Below are 22013 nucleotides of genomic sequence, written 5' to 3'. Positions count from 1 at the left end.
GGGAGAGAGGAGGGAGCTAAAAGATCTACAAATCAATGGAGGTGTGGACGCTAGTACCGCTAAGCTCTAATTATCTGTTGCAAAAAAAAAAAAGAAAAAAAAGTGGCTGTCAACAGTTAACAATACCTGACAGCGGCATTCACAGGGAGAATATGCAAATCCAGGGAAACGGGAATGAAAAACACACGCCGGAATTAAGACGTAAGAAAACATAAGAAATCATTCCCCATGTGAACGCTGCTCATTTCGGCAGGGTACGAAATAATCTGGGATCCACATTCATTTACATCATCATCATGGAGCAGATGCCGGCGTAATAAGAGCGGGAGCATGCTAAAGAGGCAAGACAAGCCACATGGTGCAGAAAATTAATCTCAATCTCAAATGGAGGTGTGAATTTCCTCCGTGTTGGGCCCTGTGCAGTAAATGTGTGGAGCTATCTGCGCTGGCCCGGTCTCCAGCTGGAGATCAGCCGTTTTAATCAACCGCAGGCCTCCACCCAGGCTCAATAAAAGACAGCATTCACAAATAGGAGCGAGAGTAGTAATTGACCGGCTCCTGTCGCACGGCTCTTTATTACCAAATGACTCCATGTGTGTCACTGGTCATGTGTTAAGTGTGCAGGCACCACACGATGTTGAGTGTACCCAATCTGTCTGCGGCTTTATCTGCCATCGCCTCCTTAAAATAATTAATTACATTTCAGGCGTTTAGCGGAGATTCTGCCTTTGTAATTAATAAAAAAAAAATTAAAAAAAAGGAATAATGGGACGTGCACCGGTGTTGGATTGGTGTTTGCAGTGGCATTAAATAGAAATAATGAAATGGTTATGGTCAATAGTGCGATGGCGAAATGTGTTTGGATTTAAAAGAAATGTCAAAGGAACTCGGTTGTCGTAAAGTAAAAGAGTTAAAGTCCACTGTGTGAATGACAACGCCGCTCGATTTGTAGGGAATAGTTCAGTCCGCGGTCTACACGGGCGAGGAGGAGCGAGGTGGAGGGAGGCGTGGCGAGGTGGAGGGAGGCGGGGAAAGGAGGAGCGAGGTGGAGGGAATTGGGGCTTGGTAAAGGGAGGTAGGGTGAGGAGAAAGGAGGAACAGTGAGGCAGATACGGGTAGAGGGAGGCGGGGCAAGGTTGAGGGAGGAGGAGCGAGGTGGAGGGAGAAGGGGTGAGACGGAGGGAGGCGGGGTGAGGCCATAGTCTGTGCGACGAAGAGGACTAAGGGAGTGCGACGTCGCCGACAGCGTTCGGCTCCAGTCAAATGAAGCTCACCGTGGCTAGAGCAGCTATAGCGGCGAATTTAGAGTCAAGTCCCAAATTTGGAACTCCGACCGCCAGTATCATAGCAACCAAAGAGCCAATCAGGAGTGAGGCTGTTAACGCTGCACCAATGGTTTAGCAGGGAGCGGGCACTTAGCAACGCTGTCAATCAAACCTGTTGCTAACGCTAACGGGAGCGACTTTGGGGAAAAAAGGCGCCTGATTTGTCTGTTATTAATGTTCATATCTTGATTTACAGACACAAAAGTGAAATAAAAACCCCAGGATCATGTAGAGGGTTAATACGAACATTTAAGACCAAAATGAGTCTGACAGCAGCAGAGACAGAGAGAGGACACAGTTTTATCAAAAATACAAAAAATTAACTCAAAATAACAAAAACTCTAAATAAAACAAAAAAAAAATCCTAAAAAAACAAACAAACCCAAAAAACAACTCAAAATAATTAAAAAACAAACCAAAAAACTCGTAATAAGTTAAAAAAAAAGAAAAGAAAATAAACCAAAAAATCAAAACAACAAAAAAAAATATTAACAAATAACAAAAAACGCTCAAAATAAAAAAAACTCAAAATAACTTGGAAAATAATATATAATAAAAATAACAAACAAAAACCCTTCAAAAAAAACAAAAAACTCAAAATAACTTAAAAAAAAGGTAAATAAAAAAATTAACTCAAAATACATAAATTAACCCCAGGATCATGTAGAGGGTTAATATGAACATTTAAGACCAAAATGACGAGTCTGACAGCAGCAGGTACAGAGAGAGGAGACTCGTTTTTTTCAATGAGTTGATGGAGGCGGAAACGCTCCCATGATCACTTCCTTTTGGGACGCGGCGGCTAGCAGGTTAGCTATGTCCATTTATATACAGTCTTTGAGCGAGGCAGAGCGGGACAGGGCGAGGCGGAGGTGTCAGGCGCCTCTCAGCTGGTTGAAATTCTGTTCCTGACTTTTGTCTTTCCTCTCGACGCTCTCGCTCCTCACCGCCTCTGACTGATGTTTCCTGCTCACCTAATCTGCACTCGGCGCTGAAAAACTCCTCGTAATGTTAGCGCGCGCGAGGGGGGGCCGCGCGTGGAGCCAGGGCCTTAATGTGAGCCAGCACAGCCTTTTAATATCAGCCCCGGCAGTAGAGGAAGCACTAAGCCGACACGCTGCATACTGAGGAGGGGGGATTGGCTTTTGAACGACACCGACGATTCATCAACTCCCCCCAATCTGCGGCCAGCGCCCCCGTGTCCCCGTCGCACGCTCAGACACGCACATGGGCCCCGGCGTCATCCCTCTGTAGCAAACAACGGGAACAAAAGGGAACGCTTCACGGAGGAACGCTCGATCTGTCACAATACTCACTATATCCACTTATCGTTCTAGTTATAAAACCTGGAACGATATATTTTGAGACTAATTTTTTATCATGTGTCCAGTTTCTTTCCAGAATTGGGGAGATTTGTGACGTAATTATCTTCTACGGCTAATTATGAGCTCATTCTGGTGTTTATTTGACTTTTTATCGATAAAGTGCATTTAAAAATCAGTTTTCTGGGGTTAGCTTGTTTGGTAAAGTGTGCGTTAACTGATCTAAAGTTCACGGTTTGAATCCCGCTTTAGAAAAAAACATCATCGGTCGAGCGTTGAGTCGTTGTGTCCCTGGGCAAGACACTTAACCCACCTCGTCCCAGTGTCTGTGTACACCGGTGTGTATAAATAAGAATATAAGTCGCGCTGGAGTATAAGTCGCACCAGCCAAAAAAATGCATAATACAGTGGTCCCTCGTTTATCGCGGGGTTTACGTTCTAAAAATAACCCGCAATAGACAAAATCCGCGAAGTATCAGCTTTATTTTTTATAATTATTCTTTATGTTTTTGTCTGTAAAACCCCTCACCACACACTTTATACACTTTTCTCACACAGTCGTTAACATTTTCTCACATTTCTCTCTCGTTTAAACTCTCTCAAAGTTCAAACCTTCGTAGGCGTCTTTGTCGGTGCAGAACGTTTCATCGACATTGTGGGTTTTGTCGGGGAGAAAACAAATCGCAAACGTACAGCACTTCAGAGTCACACTGAGATCCAACGTTTATGTAAATTTGTCTGAACACATTCTGTACTGGACAGGAGACACGGCACGGAGGAGACTGATGGACAATGGTCTACAGTCCAACAGCCAATCAGGACGCAGAACACAATGGTCTACAGTCCAACAGCCAATCAGGACGCACGACACAATGCACGATCAGACGATGGAAAAAAAAAACATACAAAATTAGACAAAAAGACCACGAAAGGTGAACCGCGATACAGCGAGGGACAACTGCAATGAAGAAAAAAACATATATTTCACATAAAAGTCGCATCTGAGTATAAGTCGCTACTTATAATCCGGAAAATGCGGCACTTTTGTCTTGCTTTATCGCGATATTTCTCTTCTCTGTAGCGTTAAAATGTGTTATCGTGACGGACCTGAGTGCAAGTGCTACACAAACATGAGCGCGCATTTGTAAAGGAGGAAGAGGAGGAGGAGGGAGGGAGGGAGGGAGGGAGGGCGTTAATGAGACAGAAGAGGTGCTTTAGGGGAGCAGAGAGCACTTTGCCCCAGCAGAGGGCACTGCACAGGACACAAGGGGATGTAAAGACGAAGAAGAAGAAGAAAAACACAGCCTTACTCTTATCTGCTGAGAGCTTAATTGCCTTTGATGAGACTAATTGAGGCTTTGTGAAGTCTAATGGTGAAGAAGTCCTCCGAGACAGCAGAGGGCATTACTCTAACAGCCCCTCCACCACCGGGCAAAGTCCCACTCGTCTCCTGTGTCCTGACGGATTCATACTCCGCACTCAGGAGCACATACACGTCGTATTAATAAAAGTATAACGCAGCTGCTTTTGACACGAGGAAGCGGCGTTTACGTTAAAAAATTTGGCGATAATATCATTTGGGGTGGACAGAAGGGGCCTGAATGACTCGTTTTTAAACTTATTATTCACATTTGTTGAAGCTTATCGTTATATTTGTTTCAGCTGCATGTTTGGGGTTGAATAATGGCACCACTTTCTGAAGATATTGTCAAAAATAAATAAAAAATTCCCAGAAATATTAAACATTAACCACGTCAATGAACCTGCAAACTCACAGTTATTACACAAAATTGACTCTTGTGAGGTTTGAGTCTTGTTATAATGTTGTTACGGCCGCAAAAACAGACCTGGAGTTGTGTTTTGTCTGTCTGTCTACATCTCCATCTCCTCAAAACGTTCTGTTCCACCTTGTGATGTCATGAAGTGGTAGTTTTAGTGGTAGTTAACAGCTCCTTTTACCTTTATTTCAGTACAGATTGGCAATTCCGGGGCTGAAATGATCCAAATGATTCTAGAAATGAAGATGTGTGGAGTTTAAAAACACACCGAAGCACTTCCTGTATCACCACATGATGACATCACAAGGTGGAATGGAGTGTTTTTGAAAGTGTTTGAGAGAAGAGCTGTGAAGAATTGTGTGTTAAACATGTATAAATGAAACAAAACACAACTCCAGGTCTGTTTGTGACGAGAAAACAAGATTAGAACACAGATCAGAGAATAGCGTAACTCAAAAACTACCACTTCATGACATCACAAGGTGGAACGGAGCATTTTGAGCTTTGGAGATGTAGAATGAATGAAACAAAACAGCATTAGAACACGACTTAAACCTCATGAAAGTCAATTTTGTGTAATATTGGACCTTTAAACTACTATTCTGCGTTACCACATGATGACATCACAAGGTGGAACAGAGTGTTTTCCGTTTGAGAGAAGAGCTCAGCGTAAATATACAGGGTTAAACATGTGAAAAAACACAACTCCGGGTCTGTTTGCGACGAGGAAACAACATTATAACATGATAAAACATCGTCATACGTTCACTTTAAACTGGAAATTCCGCCATAGAATCCTGACCTGTCTCCCGCTCGGATTAAGGAACGTTCTGGTGTCACAGTCTTGATTTATCCGTGCATGGGGATAGCACAAATTGGCAGCTAGATTTGCATTAAAGTATAAATGATTGTGAGCCGTAATGCACTTAAAGCTCTGGCTCGTGTCCAGCTCGTGGCTCGGTGCAGAGAGCTCTCAAAGCTCCGCCTAACAATAGAAACAGAACTAAGTGAAGCAGCAGGTACAGAGTGTGGGCCGTGACGATTCTGCCTCGTCCAAATGTAGGTTCACAGGAGAAAGTTTGCCCCGACAGCTCGTTGGGGAGCGTGGAGTCGTTTTCTGGGTAGGTGCTGTTTGCGGTGGAGCAGCGGTAGCAGCAGTGTTGGGTATGTGTTGACTTAATTAGGTCTGCTAGCTGCTCGCTTTCCTCTCCTCAGCAGAAGTTGATTAGCAATGCCAGCTGTCCCCAATGTAATTCAGTGTGTGCGTGTGTGTGTGTGTGTGTGTGTGCGTACTGTGTGTGTTTATACATGTGTGTCTGTGTGTGCTTTATACGAGTTTATGCAGGTTTGCCAGTGTGTGTGTGTGCCCGTGTGTGTGCCTGTGTGTGTGTGTGTGTGTGTGTCTGTGTGTGCCCTGTATATGAGTTTAAGCAGGATTGTGAGTGTTTGTGTTTGTATGTGTGTGTGTGCCCGCTGTGTATGAGTTTATGCACGTTTGCAAGTGTTTGTGAGCGTTTGTGTGTGTATTTGTGTGTGTTTGCATGTATTTGTGTGTGTGTGCATGTTGGGGTGTGTTTGTGTGTGTGTGTGCCCATGCTCGCTGTGTATACGTTTATGTAGGTTTGTGAGTGTTTGTGCATTTGTGTGTGTGTGTGTGCGTATGTGTGACCGGTGTATGAGTTTATGCATGTTTGTGTGTGTTTGTAAGTGTTTGTGTGTGTGTTTCTGAGTGTTTGTCTGTATGAGTGTGTTTGTATGTGTGTTTATGTGCTCGCTGTGTATGAGTTTATGCACGTTTGCGAGTGTTTGTGAGCATTTGTGTGTGTATTTGTGTGTGTCTGCATGTATTTGTATGTGTGTGTGTGTGAGTGTTTCTGTGTGTTTGTGTGTGTGTGCCCATGCTCGCTGTGTATACGTTTATGCATGTTCGTGAGTGTTTGTGAGCGTCTGTGTGTGTGTTTCTGCGAGTGTTTATATGTGTGTGTGTTTATGTGCTCGCTGTGTATGAGTTTATGCACGTTTGCGAGTGTTTGTTTGTGTTTGTGTGTGCGTTTGTGTGGGTCTGCAAGTGTTTGTATGTGTTTGTGTGTGCCCGTGCTCGCTGTGAATGAGTTTATGCATGTTTGTGTGTGTTTATGAACGTCTGAGTCTGTGTTTGCGAGTGTTTGTGTGCGTTTGCGTGTGTATCTGTGTGTATTTGTGCGTGTTTGTGTGTGTAGACGTCGTCGCTGCCAGCTGCCACACAGTGCTGCCAATCCTCCATGATTAGTACCCACTGGCAACTGGGCGCAAACTGGTGCCAAACAGACCCAGGAGGGCAACACAGCCCGTGGTAATCCGCCGCTCGCCTCTACCTTTTCAGATCTACATTTGAATCGCGTTCTTTCCGCTCACGAGGCTTTGTGCCGCGTCTACAGAGGTGGAAGTGAGCGAAACTAGTCTAGAGAAACAACCGAGCCAGATTGTTACTGGCTAAAAGAACAAAAATAAACTTTCTAACTAGAGTACTACAAGTATCGCTACAGCTACTTTTACAACCGCTTCCATCACCACGACTACTGCGGTACGAGCTAATTACTGCGTTACTACTGCATCTGCTGTTAATATTACTACAACAGTCAAGATGAGGCTAGACATTAAATGGTTTCTCATGTAGAGTGTAATTCTGTTAGAACGAATCCACCGAGAAAACACAAAAAAGTAGAAATAAACATGAGCTAATATAAAATACTGCAGTAACCAGTGCTAGCTTTAAAGTGAAACTAAAAACTAAAAGCGTACTGCAGCGGTCACGGTTCAAATTACTGCCAATTAACGCACGTTTAACGCACAAACCCTGCATATTTAAGCTGAGTTCTTCTCTCAAACTGAAAACACTCAGTTCCACCTCGTGATGTCATCGTGTGGTAATACAGGAAGTGGTGCTCCGCTGTGTTTTTAAACTGCACACGCCTTCACTTCATGGGAAATTTCAACCGTGGAATTGCCGATCTTTACGAAAACAAAAGGGAAAAAGGAGTTGTTGACTTGAAAACTACCACTTGGTGACATCACAAGGTGGAACGGAGCATTTTGAGCCCTAGACAGACGGACAAAACACAACTCCGGGTCTGTTTTTGACGAGGTAACGGCATTATAACATGGCTAAAACCTCCAAAGAGTTAGTTTTGTGTAATATAAGACGCTAATCTTCCGCTATCCGAAAGCTCCGATGAACAGAGGACGGAGGACAAACAGTGAGAGAGAACGGGCGCAGCGGCTGAAGCGAGCGGTGTGAAGTCAAAATGGGACTTGTGCCTGGACGCGGTTGACTGCGCCGCCGCGGAGGTGCCAGCGCTTGGCAACGGCGGCGCGTTCAGTGTCTCCCAACGGGTGACCCCTCTCCACCGCTCACCTGTTGAGATTCTCCGTCTTTCCTCTTCCGAAGCCAAAAGGCGGAGAGGAAAGAGGAATGAATTTACCGAAAGGAGCGAGTTTTGAATAAGTGAATGTGACAAGGTGAAGGAGAGAGAGGGGGGACGGGCGGAGACGGCGGCGGTTATGCATACGGCGGGCGCATTAGAAGGCCCCGCGCGCACGTTTACGAACACGGCGGTATGGGTTTGGCACGGCGCGGGACGTTGGGCAGCGTTGGCACGGCGACGGCAGCCTACCCATCTGCCCTCTGTCGTATAATGTCGTTACATGTGATGTGTATGCAGACGCCGTTCGTTTAAACTCGCCAATAGCGTCCGGCGTGCGGCTCAAATCACGCTAGTGTCTCTATAGTTCTCATCTACGACGCCCGTGGATCATTACGATATGATTTGCACGTTTTAAATCGCAATATTCATCTAAAACGACGTAATAAAAGAAGCAAATCCGCTGAGTTTCACGTTAGAAAACTGCGGTGTCCAATGGGAGCTGACGTCGCCGTGAACGTCATCACAACAAAGCGGCGTAAAGCTGTCGGCGCCCCCTATGGACAGCTGCACGTCGCACAAACGAGCAGCGGATTTTTTGTTAATTTGTGTCGTTTCCTCGTCACAAACAGAACTGGAGTTATGTTTTTTTTGTTTCATTCACACATGTTTAACACACAAACCCTGCAGATTTAGGCTGGGGTCTGGGTTCCAACGGAAAAAACACTCTGTTCCACCTTGTGATGTCATCATGTGGCGATACAGGAAGTGCTCCACTGTGTTTTTAAACTCCACACACCTTCATTTCTAGAATCATTTGGATCATTTCAACCCTGGAGTTGTCAATCTCCACTGAACTAAAGGTAAAAGGAGCTGTTAACTTGAAAAATACCACTTCATGACATCACAAGGTGGAACAGAGCAGGACTAAAACAGGACTAAACTAGGACTAAACCAGGACTAAACCAGGACTAAACCAAGACTAAAACAGGACTAAACTAGAACTAAAACAGGACTAAAACAGGACTAAAACAGGACTAAACTAGGACTAAACCAGGACTAAACCAGGACTAAACTAGGACTAAACCAGGACTAAACCAGGACTAAACCAGAACTGAACTAAGACTAAACCAGGACTAAACCAGGACTAAACCAGGACTTAACCAGGACTAAACCAGGACTAAACCAGGACTTAACCAGGACTAAACCAGGATTTAACCAGGACTAAACCAGGACTAGTGTAGTGCAGTAAAAGTAAATAGTATCCACTTTAAAATCTCCTTTAGTAAAGTCCAGATACTTTGACTTCATTATGTTTCACACTCTTGAAGTACTTGTCGTAGTTGTGTAGAGTAACACATTTACACCAGTGGCTCCATAAACAAAGGCTCCTGTAGCAGCCCATGTGCAGTTTCTGGCGTGTGCTGTGCGTTTTTCCTCGTCATATTCAAATAAACATATTGTGCCGGTTGCGTTTGACCCGCACGCCGCTCTAATGGTGATGCATGGACTCGGATTTGCACGGTGATTTGGACATACACTGAAGTATGACACACACTCACACACGCTCTCTCCATTGTGATTTTGTCAGATGTTGGCAATTGCGGGCGAGGCTTACGGCCCTAAGTCTATCAGCGGCTGAGATTACGGACAGATTTATCGTGATTGGCGTTCTCCCCCGGGACCCGTGGCCTTGCATTGGTTAATCACCGCTTCACATTCGCTCGCTCTGACGCTCTTTTCACTACCACACATAGACTCTAGGTATAAATGGACATAGCTAACCCGCTAGCCACCGCGTTTTGAATAGGAAGTGAGCACGTGTGCGCTTCTGGCTTCAATTCACTTTCTAATGAAAAACTCGCTCCTCTCTCTGTACCTGCTGCTGTCAGACTCGTCATTTTGGTCTGGTTGTTTGTTTGTTTATTTTTTTAATTATTATTATTATTGTTATTATTATTTTGAGTTATTTTTATTATGATTTTTTAAAATTCATTATATTATTATTATTATCATTATTATTTTGAGTTTTTTTTCTCTTATTTTGAGTTTTTTTTGTTATTTTCATTATAAATTTTTTTGTTATTTTGAGGGTTTTTTGTTTGTTTATTTATGTATTTATTTTTTACAATGAGTTTTTTTTTGTTATTTTGAGTTTGAGTATTATTATTATTATTATTTATTTTTTTTTAAACTGTGTCCTCTCTCTGTCTCTGCTGCTGTCAGACTCGTCCTTTTGGTCTTAAATGTTCGTATTAACCCTCTACATGATCCTGTTTTTGTTTTTTTTAGTTATTTTAAATTTATTTTTTAAGTTTTTGTTTTTTTTTATTATTTTGAGGTTTTTTTTCTCTCATTTTGAGGGTTTTTTAGGGGTTTTTTGGTCTTAAATATTCGTATTAACCCTCTACATGATTTTGCGTTTTTTATTTCTCTATTGTGTCCGTAACTCAACATATGAACATTAATAACAGACAAATCAGGCGTGTTTCTTTCCTTAGCGTTAGCAACAGGTTTGATTGACAGCGTTGCTAAGCAGGAAGGGGCGTTACCTTCAACAGCCTCGCTCCGGATTGGCTCTTTGGTTGCTATGATACTCCTAACATGCAACTGAGCTCTAAATTAGCCGCTATAACCGCTAGCCTCGATTAGCTTCATTTGACTGGACCCGAACGCCGCGGGTGACGTCGCACTCGCCGCTTCTTTCCACGGTCTCCGCTCCCTCGCCGCGTCTCCGAGCTCTGACCTAACGCTCCGCTATGCATGTTCTGCGTCGAGTTCTCCTCATTCTTAGTTCAAGACAAGGTTAAATCCCAATAATCTCGCTAATCAAAAGGTTAAACCTCCTCCGTGACCTTCGCCCGCTTCATAAAAAACGCCAAACGCCGCTCCGCCGATGATCTCTACACGCTTCTTCTTCTCTGAAAATATTGAGTTGCTATATTGGATTCAAAATTGTTTAGCATGCACATTTACCACGGAGCAACAGAGCGGGAATATGACAGGGAATGATGTGTTTTCCGAGATGTTTTTAGCAGATATTGCGAAGACTTAATAAAATAATGCAGGTCGTTTTATTGCATTGTTTAAATTATTCATTCGAACGCGGAAGATCCAAGGTGACAGACGCCTGTGACGGGGAACGCTGCCTCGAGCCGCACGCGCAGGATTCATTAATTTAAAGCCAAACATGTAGAATTTGGCAGTTAAAATGTTTTGAAATTGTTTTATTAGATTAACGGCGTTCAACGAGATCCGCAGAACTCGTCAGACCCTACAGCGCTGCGTGGATCTGGTCCGATATTATCATATAAAAGTCCAGACGGCGAAGATGAGGAGGCGGAATATGACTGTGACTTTAAATAGTGTTTTAAAGGAACTGTACCTGAGTTTTAACCAGGAGTTTTAGCCCCGCCCACTTTTCTGAGCTATGTTTTTTATGTCGTTTCCTCGTCACAAACAGACCTGGAGTTGTGTTTTGTTGTTTCGTTCACACATTTAACACACAAGCCCTGCTTATTTAGAGTTCTTGTAAACGGAAAACACCCTGTTCCACCTTGTGATGTCATCGTGTGGTGATACAGGAAGTGCTCCGCTGTGTTTTTAAACTCCACACACCTTCATTTCTAGAATCATTTGGCTCATTTCAGCTCTGGAATTGCCACTTATCTCGACTGAACTAAAGGTAAAAGGAACTGTTGGCTTGAAAACTACCACTTCATGACATCACAAGGTGGAACAGAGCGTTTTGAGGTTTGAGTAAGACACCGGAGTTACTCAAACATGTGTGAATGAAACAAAACACAACTCCAGGTCTGTTTTTGAGGAGGAAACAGGATCAGAACATGACTTAAAGCTACAAAAGTCAGTTTTATGTAAACAAGGACTAAACCAGAACTAAACCAGGATTAAATCAGGACTAAACCAGGACTAAACCAGGATTAAATCAGGACTTAACCAGGACTAAACTCCGGCTAAACCAGGACTAAACCAGGATTAAACCAAGACTAAAACAGGACTAAACCAGGATTAAACCAGGACTAAACCAGGGCAGCTGATTTCCCATGATTCTTTGCAACAATGAGCCTCAGGAGCTTCTGAGAATACACTCTGTAAAATTAATACTTTTATAATTTTAGTCTCTTTTTTTCTTCTTTACCAAACAAATCCTCGTGTAAAGAGCTTTTATCGGACAGAATACATTTATTTGCAAATTATGTTTCAGCTAAAGCTAAAATTTAACCATGAAGACTTTGTTAATATAAACTCCCACATAAAAGCCTCAGAGCAGACAGAGAGGTGCATTGTGGGAACATGAGTCATTACCTGTGTAGATGAAGCGTCCAGGTGTGCCTTTGCAGAACTGTTTGGATTTGTAGGACAGCGTGACCTCCACCACCCCCGGGATGTGACGGGGCGGAGTCTGCACACGGATGGCGTGAGGAGTGATCAACTACAGGAAGAAGAGACAAAGAGAGAGGGGGGGAGAAAGAGAAGAGCAGGGGAAGAGACAAAGAGAGAGGGAGAGAGAGGGGGAGAGAGAAGGAGGGAAGAGACAAAGAGAGGGAGAGAGAAGGAGGGAAGAGACAAAGAGAGAGGGAGGGAGAGGGAGACAGAGGGAAGAGACAAAGAGAGGGAGAGAGAAAGAGAAGAGCAGGGGAAGAGACAAAGAGAGGGAGACAGAGGGAACAGACAAAGAGAGGGAGAAAGAGAGGAGCAGGGGAAGAGACAAAGAGAGAGGGAGAGAGAGGGTGAGAGAGAAGGAGGGAAGAGACAAAGAGAGAGGGAGAGAGGGGGAGAGGGAAGAGACAAACAGAGAGGGAGAGAGAGGGAAGAGACAAAGAGAGAGGGAGAGAGAAGGAGACAGAGGGAAGAGACAAAGAGATAGGGAGAGAGAGGGGGGAGAGGGAAGAGACAAAGAGAGAGGGAGAGAGAGGGAAGAGACAAAGAGAGGGAGAGAGAAAGAGAAGAGCAGGGGAAGAGACAAAGAGAGAGGGGGGAGAGAAAGAGAGGGAGAGAGAAAGAGAAGAGCATGGGAAGAGACAAAGAGAGGGGGGAAGAGAGAGAGCGGGAGAGAGAAAAAGAAGAGCAGGGGAAGAGGCAAAGAGAGGGGGAGAGAGGGAGAAAAGAGTGAGAATGAGACAGAGAGAGACAGAGGGACAGAGAAAGACACAAAGAAGAAGCGAGAGACAAAGAGCGGGGGAAGAGACAGAGGGAGAAAGAGAGGGAGAAAGGAGGGAGAGAGACAGGTAGAAAGAAACAGAGGGAAAGACCAAGGGAGAAAGAAGGAGAGAGAGAAAAAGAGAGGGAGAAAGAGTGAGAGAGGGAGAAAGAGAAACAGAGGGAAAGACAAGAGCAGAGAGGGAGAGAGAGAAACAGAGGGAAAGAAAAGGAAAAGTGAGAGTGAGAATGAGAAAGAGGGAAAAGAGGAAGCGAGATGAAGAGAGGGATAGAAAAGGAGGGAGGGAGAGAAACAGGGAGAAAGGGAAAGTGTGAACGAGAGAGAGGGAAAAGAGGGAGAGAGAGAAAAAGAGGGAGAGCCACAGAGGGAAAGAGAGAGAAAATGTCAGAGGGAGGGAGACACAGAGAAAAAGAAGGAGGGAGAGACAGAAAAAGTGAGAGGGGAAGAGGGAGAAACAGAGGGAAAGAGGGAGAGATAGGGAGAGAATGAGAGAGAGGGACAAAAGGGAGAGAGGAAGAGAAAAAGAGGGAGGGAGAGAGAAAGTGAGCAAGGGAACGAGAGAGTTAGAAAGAGAGTAAAAGACAGAGAAATGAAGAGAGAGAACAAAGAGAGAGAGACAGAAAGAGAGAGGGAGAGAGAGGGAGGGCACAAAGATTAATGCAACGAAACAGCGGCGCTAAAACATGCACTCAGGGGGACGGTCCGGGCCTTTTGCAGCTTTTGACTCTTCTGTTTGTATAATCAGCCTGAAAATGATGCGTTAGCGCCACAGCCTCAGGTGCCTCGTGTGGCCCCAGGCAATGTCACCGGGAGGCCTCGGATGGTTATCAGGGCTGACACGGAGCCGCCGCCACAGCTTCACACGCAGTTTGGCGTTTATGAATAAAACACACACTTTTTCTGCATATTTACTATTACGCTGTGACACAATACATGTAAACTGTGTGCGTTTGGCCCCGTCTATGTGTCTCAACTAACATTAAAGCACCACTACGGAGTCTAGACAGCGCCGTTACCATGATCACAAGCAATACGGTCTTAATCCTGCTGTGGGAATTAAAGATACACAGTGTAACATTACTGGAAAATGGTCTGCCACCTTCTATTCGCCTCAAGATGTGACGTTTTACCTGAAATCTTTAACAGAATTAATCTGATTTGTGCAGGATTTATTTAGTTAAGGTGTTTTTACTGAGCAAAGTGGACTCGCCTCTCCACAGATCTAACCCGTAACTTGGCCTGCTGGTGTAAGTTTAATGCCATACTGTGGAATCTAAGTCCGAACACGCCAATATAAGACTTTTTGAAAGAGAATTTACCCCTGAACTTGATCACACTCGATCAGACACTGGGTTAAGTGTCTTGCCCGACGACACAACAACAGCACTCATCTGTAGCAGCTGGAATCGCACTGCCAACCTGTAGGTCACTGAATCCACCCGTTCAAACAATCACGTTTACGTCGAGAGCGGGATTCGAAACCGCCGACCTTCGGATCAGCGTCGCTACGGTTTGCGCTTTTTCGTTAGCGCACTTTTTGTGTATTTTCGCCTGCTTGTCTTAAAAATAAACGAATAAAAAAGCAAATAAAACAAAGTAGTGTCTCGTATTTTTGTTGTAGCTGTGTTGAAGGGTCTTTGAAGCTAACTATAACAGGACTAGCACGATAGCACTCAAAGCTAGCTGGTGCTCAAAAGCTATCAACACTGCTGGCTTGTGTACACTACGAGCTTGTGTGTGTGCGTGTGTGTGTGTGTGTGCGTTGTTGTAAATGTCCCTTTCATTGCTCACTTAGCCGGGCTTTCATTCTACCATCGTCTGCCCCGGCTCACCTCTCCGCGAGACAATATAGGAGCTTTTTATAGAATTATTCCTTTACTAAAGACAAAGCTGTTTAGCGCCGCCGCGAGCTGACCTTCAATTTCACACATACACGGAATTTACATTTTAGTCATGTGGCAGATGCTCCAGACGGGACTGGTACTGTACCGCGCACATTTCATTACCGACATAATAAAAGACAGGACGCTAGCGGGACGTAGTGAGGGAAATAAGAGCTGGCGTTAAGGATCCTGAGCATATGTTAACAAACCAGCAGTTCTGCGGTCTATGATTAGCATTTTGATATGGATTAATACACATAGACATAGAGTGTATGTGTAAATGGACATAGCTAACCTGCTAGCTACTGTGTTCCAAATAGAAATGAGAAAACTGTGGCCCGTTTCTCTGTCTCTGCTGCTGTCAGACTCGTCATTTTGGTCTTAAATGTTCGTATTAACCCTCTACATGATCCTGGGGTTTTTATTTCACTATTGTGTCTGTAAATCAAGATATGAACATTAATAACAGACAAATCAGGCGACGTCTTTCACTGAGGTTGTTCCTGCTAGCGTTAGCAACAGGTTTGATTGACAGCGTTGTTAAACCAGGACTAAACCAGGGCTAAACCAGGACTAAACCAGGGCTAAACCAGGACTAAACCAGGGCTAAACCAGGGCTAAACGAGAACTGAACCTTGGCTAAACCAGTGCTAAACCAGGACTAAACCAGGACTAAACCGGGGCTAAACCGGGACTAAACCAGGGAAAAACCAGGGCAACACCAGGGCTAAACCAGGACTAAACCTGGACTAAACCAGGGCTAAACCAGGACTAAACCAGGACTAAACCAGGACTGAACCAGGGCTAAACCAGCGCTAAACCAGGACTAAACCAGGACTAAACCGGGGCTAAACCGGGACTAAACCAGGGAAAAACCAGGGCAACACCAGGGCTAAACCAGGACTAAACCTGGACTAAACCAGGACTAAACCAGGGCTAAACCAGGACTAAACCAGGGCTAAACCAGGAGTAAACCAGGACTAAACCAGGACTAAACCAGGAGTAAACCAGGACTAAACCTGGACTAAACCAGGACTAAACCAGGGCTAAACCAGGACTAAACCAGGGCTAAACCAGGAGTAAACCAGGACTAAACCAGGACTAAACCAGGAGTAAACCAGGACTAAACCGGGGCTAAACCGGAACTAAACCAGGGCTAAACCGCAATTAAACCAGGGCTAAACTGGGACTAAACCAGGGCAAAACCAGGGCAACACCAGGGCTAAACTAGGACTAAACCAGGACTAAACCAGGACTAAACCGGGACAAACACCTATATAAAATGATTTGATGAAGATGAGGCTTTCATATTGTGTATTATTGATTAAGACCGCTAAATAATAATGCTACGCTAACTAACACGAGGTGACAGTAGCTCCGTTGGTCCACTGATCTGAAAGTTTGAGCAGTCCAATCCACTGACTCACAGGTTGGCGATACGATTCCAGCTCCCACAGATGAACACCGCCGTTATATCCTTGGGCAAGACACTTTAACCCACCTCGCCCCCTAGTGTCCGTATACACCGCTGTATAAATGTGTACGTTAATGCATGAGCGGTTCCTTGATGTAAAGTGCACTATATGAAAAATTTAAACCATTTAACGCATTAAAACATCCTTTTTACTGACCTTGTTTCAGGTTTGGAGGCTGCGGGCAAAATTTATAAACGCTTGCGCTCAAAGATAGATAGTTTTTAGAGCCGACACTATATAAGGACTACTAAAAGACAACTGCCTAAGAAGCCTTTAAGATAATCATCACTATAAAAATCATTAAAATATGTGCCCATTACCATCTCATATCACTACATATTTTAGTTAATAGTAGCTGCAGATATTAATTTAAGATATACTACAGTGAACGGAGCAGAGTTTGAGCGCCGCAGCGGGTGTAAATCCTTAAAAATTACCCATAGAAGCCACGGCCTATCTCTAAACATCTCCATAACTCACTTAATATTGTAACTTATCTCGCAGAAGCTGTCCTGCAAACACTCATTAGCAGAGGTCAATAGGTAACCATTGACCACCCATCGCCGTATCCCGCTTCAGGATGGGACGCGGCTCTATCTATAGTCCGTATATGGCCTGAAATTTATGTCCAACTGATCCATACAATCCTATTAAAAAGGCCATTAACGGGACCAACCTCACTCCAGACCAGCATGGTTCCGAAGATGACTTGAAGGCCGTCGAAGAAGTTGTCCCCGATGATGATGACCGTGGCGCCCCCGGTGGTCCAGCCTTCACTGGGGCTGATGGCTTTAATGCTGGGGGTTGCTGCGGAGATTCACAATAGATTAGACCCTTCGTATCCTTATGACAGCCCATAAAGGTTGGTAACACGGAGGTTTTCTGCCATCACTTTACGCACATACATTAGACACACATCACCTCTCCGCTCGGCTCCCAGGGGTCGGGGCCCGAGTCAGGAATACTAATCAGAGTGATTATACCGAAGCCGTTATTAAACATCACCCCTGCCCCGTGAGTGAGGGCAGTGCGGTGTGCTTGTTTTACGACACGTGGCGAGCAGTGCGGGCGTGTAAATGTCAGGTGTGCTGAGTGTCTGATCAAAGGCCATGTGACCGGGGAGCGCCGCGCTGCCAACTGTGGGTGTGCCCTCTGCATACGCGCACCTCATTACACGCTCGGGCACTCGGATCACGCTCAGCTGTGACTCGCGTCGATGGGATCTGGCCAGTCATGACCGCAAACGATGACCGACTTGGGTCTAAACGGTAGATTTAGAGCGATGAGATAGAACTTCAGGTACTTCAAGGAGGTTTCCAGAAGATAACTCCAGAAAACCTCGTTAATATGAAGTCGTTTTGAAGTGCACATGACAAATTAAGGTGATTTTTTTCCCGTCCAGTCATGACCACAAATGATGACTTGGGTTTAAACCGTAGATTTAACCCAATGAGATAGAACTTCAAGGAGGTTTCCAGAAGAAGCCACCGAAATACCATCTTAATATGAAGTCGTTTTGAAGTGTTTATGACAAATTAACGTGTTTTTTCTGTCCTCAGCTGTGCCTCACGTCTACGGAATCTGTCCAGTCATGACCGCAAACGATGACTGACTTGGGTCTAAACGGTAGATTTAGAGCGATGAGATAGAACTTCAGGTAATTCGAGGAGTTTTCCAGAAGATAACTCCAGAAAACCTCGTTAATATGAAGTCGTTTTAAAGTGCACATGACAAATTAAGGTGATTTTTTTCCCCGTCCAGTCATGACCACAAATGATGACTTGGGTTTAAACCGTAGACAAATGAAGCTCATCGAGGCTAGAGCAGGTACAGCGGCTAATTTGGAGCTGAGTTTCATATTCGGGATTCTGACAGTGAGTATCATAGTAACCAAAAAGCCAATCCAGAGTGAGACTGTTCAATGTAACGCTCCATTTCTGTCTGCACCAATGGTTTAGCAGGGAGTGGACGCTTAGCAACGCTGTCAATCAAACCTGTTGCTAACGCTAGCAGGAGCAACCTCAGGGAAAGACGTCGCCTGATTTGTCTGTTGTTAATGTTCATATCTTGATTTACAGACAAAATAGCGAAATAAAAACCCCAGGATCATGTAGAGGGTTAATACGAACATTTAAGACCAAACTGACGAGTCTGACAGCAGCAGAGACAGAGAGGATACAGTTTTTCAAAAAGACAAAAACTAAACTTAAACCAACCAAAATAATAATAATAATAATAAAAATAAACTCAAAATAAAAAAAAACCTAAAACTAAAAAAAACCTCAAAATAACAAAAAAAACTTTAAAATAACAGAAAAAAGATCAAAATAAACACAAAATAAATAAAGTAAATAAATAAGTAAATAAAAAGTAAATAAATAAAAAAATAAAAAAAACTTAAAATAACAAAATAATAATAATAATAATAATAATAATAATAATAATAATAATAATAATAATAATAATAATAATAATAATAATAACTTAAAACAAAAGAAAAAAAATAAACTCCAGGATCATGTAGAGGGTTAATACGAACATTTAAGACCAAAATGACGAGTCTGACAGCAGCAGATACAGAAAGAGGGGACACAGTTTCCGTCCATGCTCACTTCCTGTCCCACCCCAAGTCGATATGATAAGCTTTAACAATACAAGATAAAACTTCAGAAAAGCGTTGCTAGGAAACTTTTCCAAAATACTGTCTTAAACACGAGACAATGGTCATGATTAAGATTTTCTGCCTATTTCCCTCTTTTGTCATTTTTACGATTCTACTTCCTGGTTGGACCGGGGGAAGCAAACGTGACATACGCAGAGGTAATTACATAACTGTTACTATAGCAACCAAGCGGTAAACAATAATAAATACACACCTGAATGTAGAAATGACAGCAAACGTATGCAAATCCAGCTTGAAAATATCTAGACATTTAATAACCTGCATTTAAACTACTTATCTTTTCTGACTGTGTACTTACGGAATATTTGGAAGATCTCTGGAATTCCCTGATGATCACACGGAATAACTTTGGACAGATATATTTGTAATACATTTTCATATTTTCTTCCATAACATGCTCTTTACCTACACCAATTTTTCAATAACTGCGTACGGGATGTGATTTAGTCTTAATGAATTTTGACAGTTTTAATTGTGTAATGATGATTTGGAGAGGGATTATTTTAAGGAAATGAAATTGTTGTGATGGAATCTTGTTGTTAGAGGAGCTTTTATGTAAGTACGACTCTTTAATGTGTTCTGTACCTGAACAAGGACTGTACATGGAACACAGCCGGCAGCTAAATCTGGAGCAGAGCATCTCTTTTCTTTGAGATTAATGTTTTCTGTGCACTCTTTGTAAAAATAAATAAATAAATAAATAAAAATACAATAAAAATAAATAAATAAATAATACATGAAAATACAATAACATAAATAAAAAATAAAAAATAAATAATAATAATAATAATAATAATAATAATAATAATAATAATAATAATAATAATAATAATAATAATAAAATATATTAAAACAAATACAAAAATAAATAAAAAATAAAATAATGATAATAACAAATAATAAATAAAATAAAATAATGCAAAAATAATAATACAATAAAAAAATAAAATAAAAAAAAACAATTAAATAAAATATTCACTGCACTGGCTGACCTTATCCGTTGGCCTTATGAGCCCACAGATTAGCACATGTGATTGAAGAAAAGAGCAGCAGTGGGAAAATACATGTTTATACAGCCAAATCTCCTTTCCTTAACAGATACGCAGCTTGTCGGACATGCCGTAATTCACTAAAGCGATATAATCCACTTTAGCCTAGGCTGACTCTTTCCCCACTAGCTTCTGCCTTTTGCTCTACGCCTGAATCCCTGTTCTGTTGATCCTTCCCCAACAAGCTGGAGTGATATTTAGCCCGCGGAGATCAACGTTCACTGCGCGGCAATCTGTGGCCGTAATCATGGCCTAAGAAGCGTCCTTTTCACAGATCTAATGTGTGTGTGTGTGGCTGTGCGAGTGTGTGTGTGTGGATTAACCAGATGGTGGAACGTGAATGCATGTGATAGGATTATAGTTTGGGGTGTTCCTCGATGCCATCTGTTGGGCTGCGCGCGCTGCTCATCTATTAAAGGCATAATATGGGACCCCAAACTTGTGTATTCTGTGCACAAACTCATAAAGCGGCGAGTGGAGGTGGGATAAGACACAAGCACGGAGTTTTAAAGAGGCTATATTACACAAAATGGACTATTGTGAGCGTTAAGTCGTGTTATAATGCTGTACGTCATGAAAAACAGACCTGGAGTTGTGTTTTGTTTCATTCACACATGTTTGAGTAACTCTTTATTATTAATCTGTCTACATCTCCAAAGCTCAAAACGCTCTGTTCCACCTTGTGATGTCATGAAGTGGTAGTTTTCAAGTTAACACCTACTTTTTTTACCTTTAGTTCAGTCAATTCTAGGACTGAAATCATCATCGAAATGATTCTAGTGAAGGTGTATGGAGTTTAAAGACACAGAGGAGCACTTCCTGTATTACCACACGATGACATCACAAAGTGGAACAGAGCGTTTTCAGTTTGAGAGAAGAACTCAGCCTAAAAACACAACTCCAGGGCTGTTTGTGATGAGGAAACAACATTTGAACAGATTGGAAAATTGGGTTTAATTGTGTTTTTAATGTGGCTACACCTCTTCTCCGATTCACTGACTTAAAGTGCACTAGGTAACTTTTCTGTCAAAGGTTACGTCACCTGCTTGTTCAGCTGGAATGTTCCACAGTGTGCCATTAAACTGCGCTATCCCTTAATCAAATGACAGACGTTTTCATTCAAAAATACCTCGACAAACATGTTTTCTTACTGGGAGCCCTGTGGACGGGGTCTGACCTGTAACTTGTCTTGGCTTGTCTCCATGGAAATAGATAAGTTGAATATGACACTATGGAACATTCCCAGCAAAGCAATCACCACGGAGACCATCAGCTGAAAGAGCCTCCACCAGAAAAGTTACACATCTTTTTTTTAAACGTAAACTAGTGGGAAAAGAAAGTACCACAACTCAAAATCAATGTGTAATAGCACCAAAAATTAAAAACTGTTATAATACTAAAAACCTTCTAAGTTCTGTCCTCATTCAGGGTTAGCATACATTGCGTCGTGACCATAAACTGTATAAATAAATGGACATAGCTAACCTGCTAGCCTCCGCGCGCTTCTGGCTCCAATTCACTTTCTATTGAACTGCTGCTGTCAGACTCGTCATTTTAGTCTTAAATGTTCGTATTAACCCTCTACATGATCCTGGTGTTTTTATTTCACTATTGTGTCCGTAAATCAAGATATGAACATTAATAACAGACAAATCGGCGTCTTCTGTCCCCGAGGTCAACCCCTGCTCGCCTTAGCAACAGCTTTGATTGACAACTGACAGCGTTGCTAAGCGTCCGCTCCCTGCTAAACCAGCGATGCGGACGGAAAGGAACGTTACCGTCAACAGCCTCGCTCTGGACTTCTAGCCTCGACCGGAGCCTCTTCCTTCGTCCACGTCTTTTACACAGTGGTGACTTTTGACTACGACTTCACTTTACTTGAACCGAACTTTGATCAACTTGACAAACCCTAAAG

The 22013-nt window shown here is 43.1% G+C and overlaps 1 protein-coding gene across 3 annotated transcripts in view; it reads right to left on the bottom strand.

Annotated features, from left to right (window-relative positions):
• Positions 1–22013, bottom strand: part of ebf1a (EBF transcription factor 1a) — a 125586-nt gene that overhangs the window by 37426 nt on the left and 66147 nt on the right. For all 3 annotated transcript variants that reach the window (XM_033974368.2, XM_055224647.1, XM_033974369.2), the window contains exons 9-10: positions 17043–17173; positions 12153–12279 (exon numbers count right to left, since the gene is read on the bottom strand). In XM_033974368.2, coding sequence (XP_033830259.1) covers positions 12153–12279; positions 17043–17173 — 258 coding nt within the window. The remainder of the gene's footprint in view (positions 1–12152; positions 12280–17042; positions 17174–22013) is intronic.

Source organism: Periophthalmus magnuspinnatus, chromosome 10 (assembly GCF_009829125.3).
Source record: "Periophthalmus magnuspinnatus isolate fPerMag1 chromosome 10, fPerMag1.2.pri, whole genome shotgun sequence".
NCBI classification, from domain to species: Eukaryota; Metazoa; Chordata; class Actinopteri; order Gobiiformes; family Gobiidae; genus Periophthalmus; species Periophthalmus magnuspinnatus.
The sequence above is the reverse complement of the archived record's forward strand: the minus strand, read 5'-3'. Positions and strand labels throughout refer to the sequence as shown.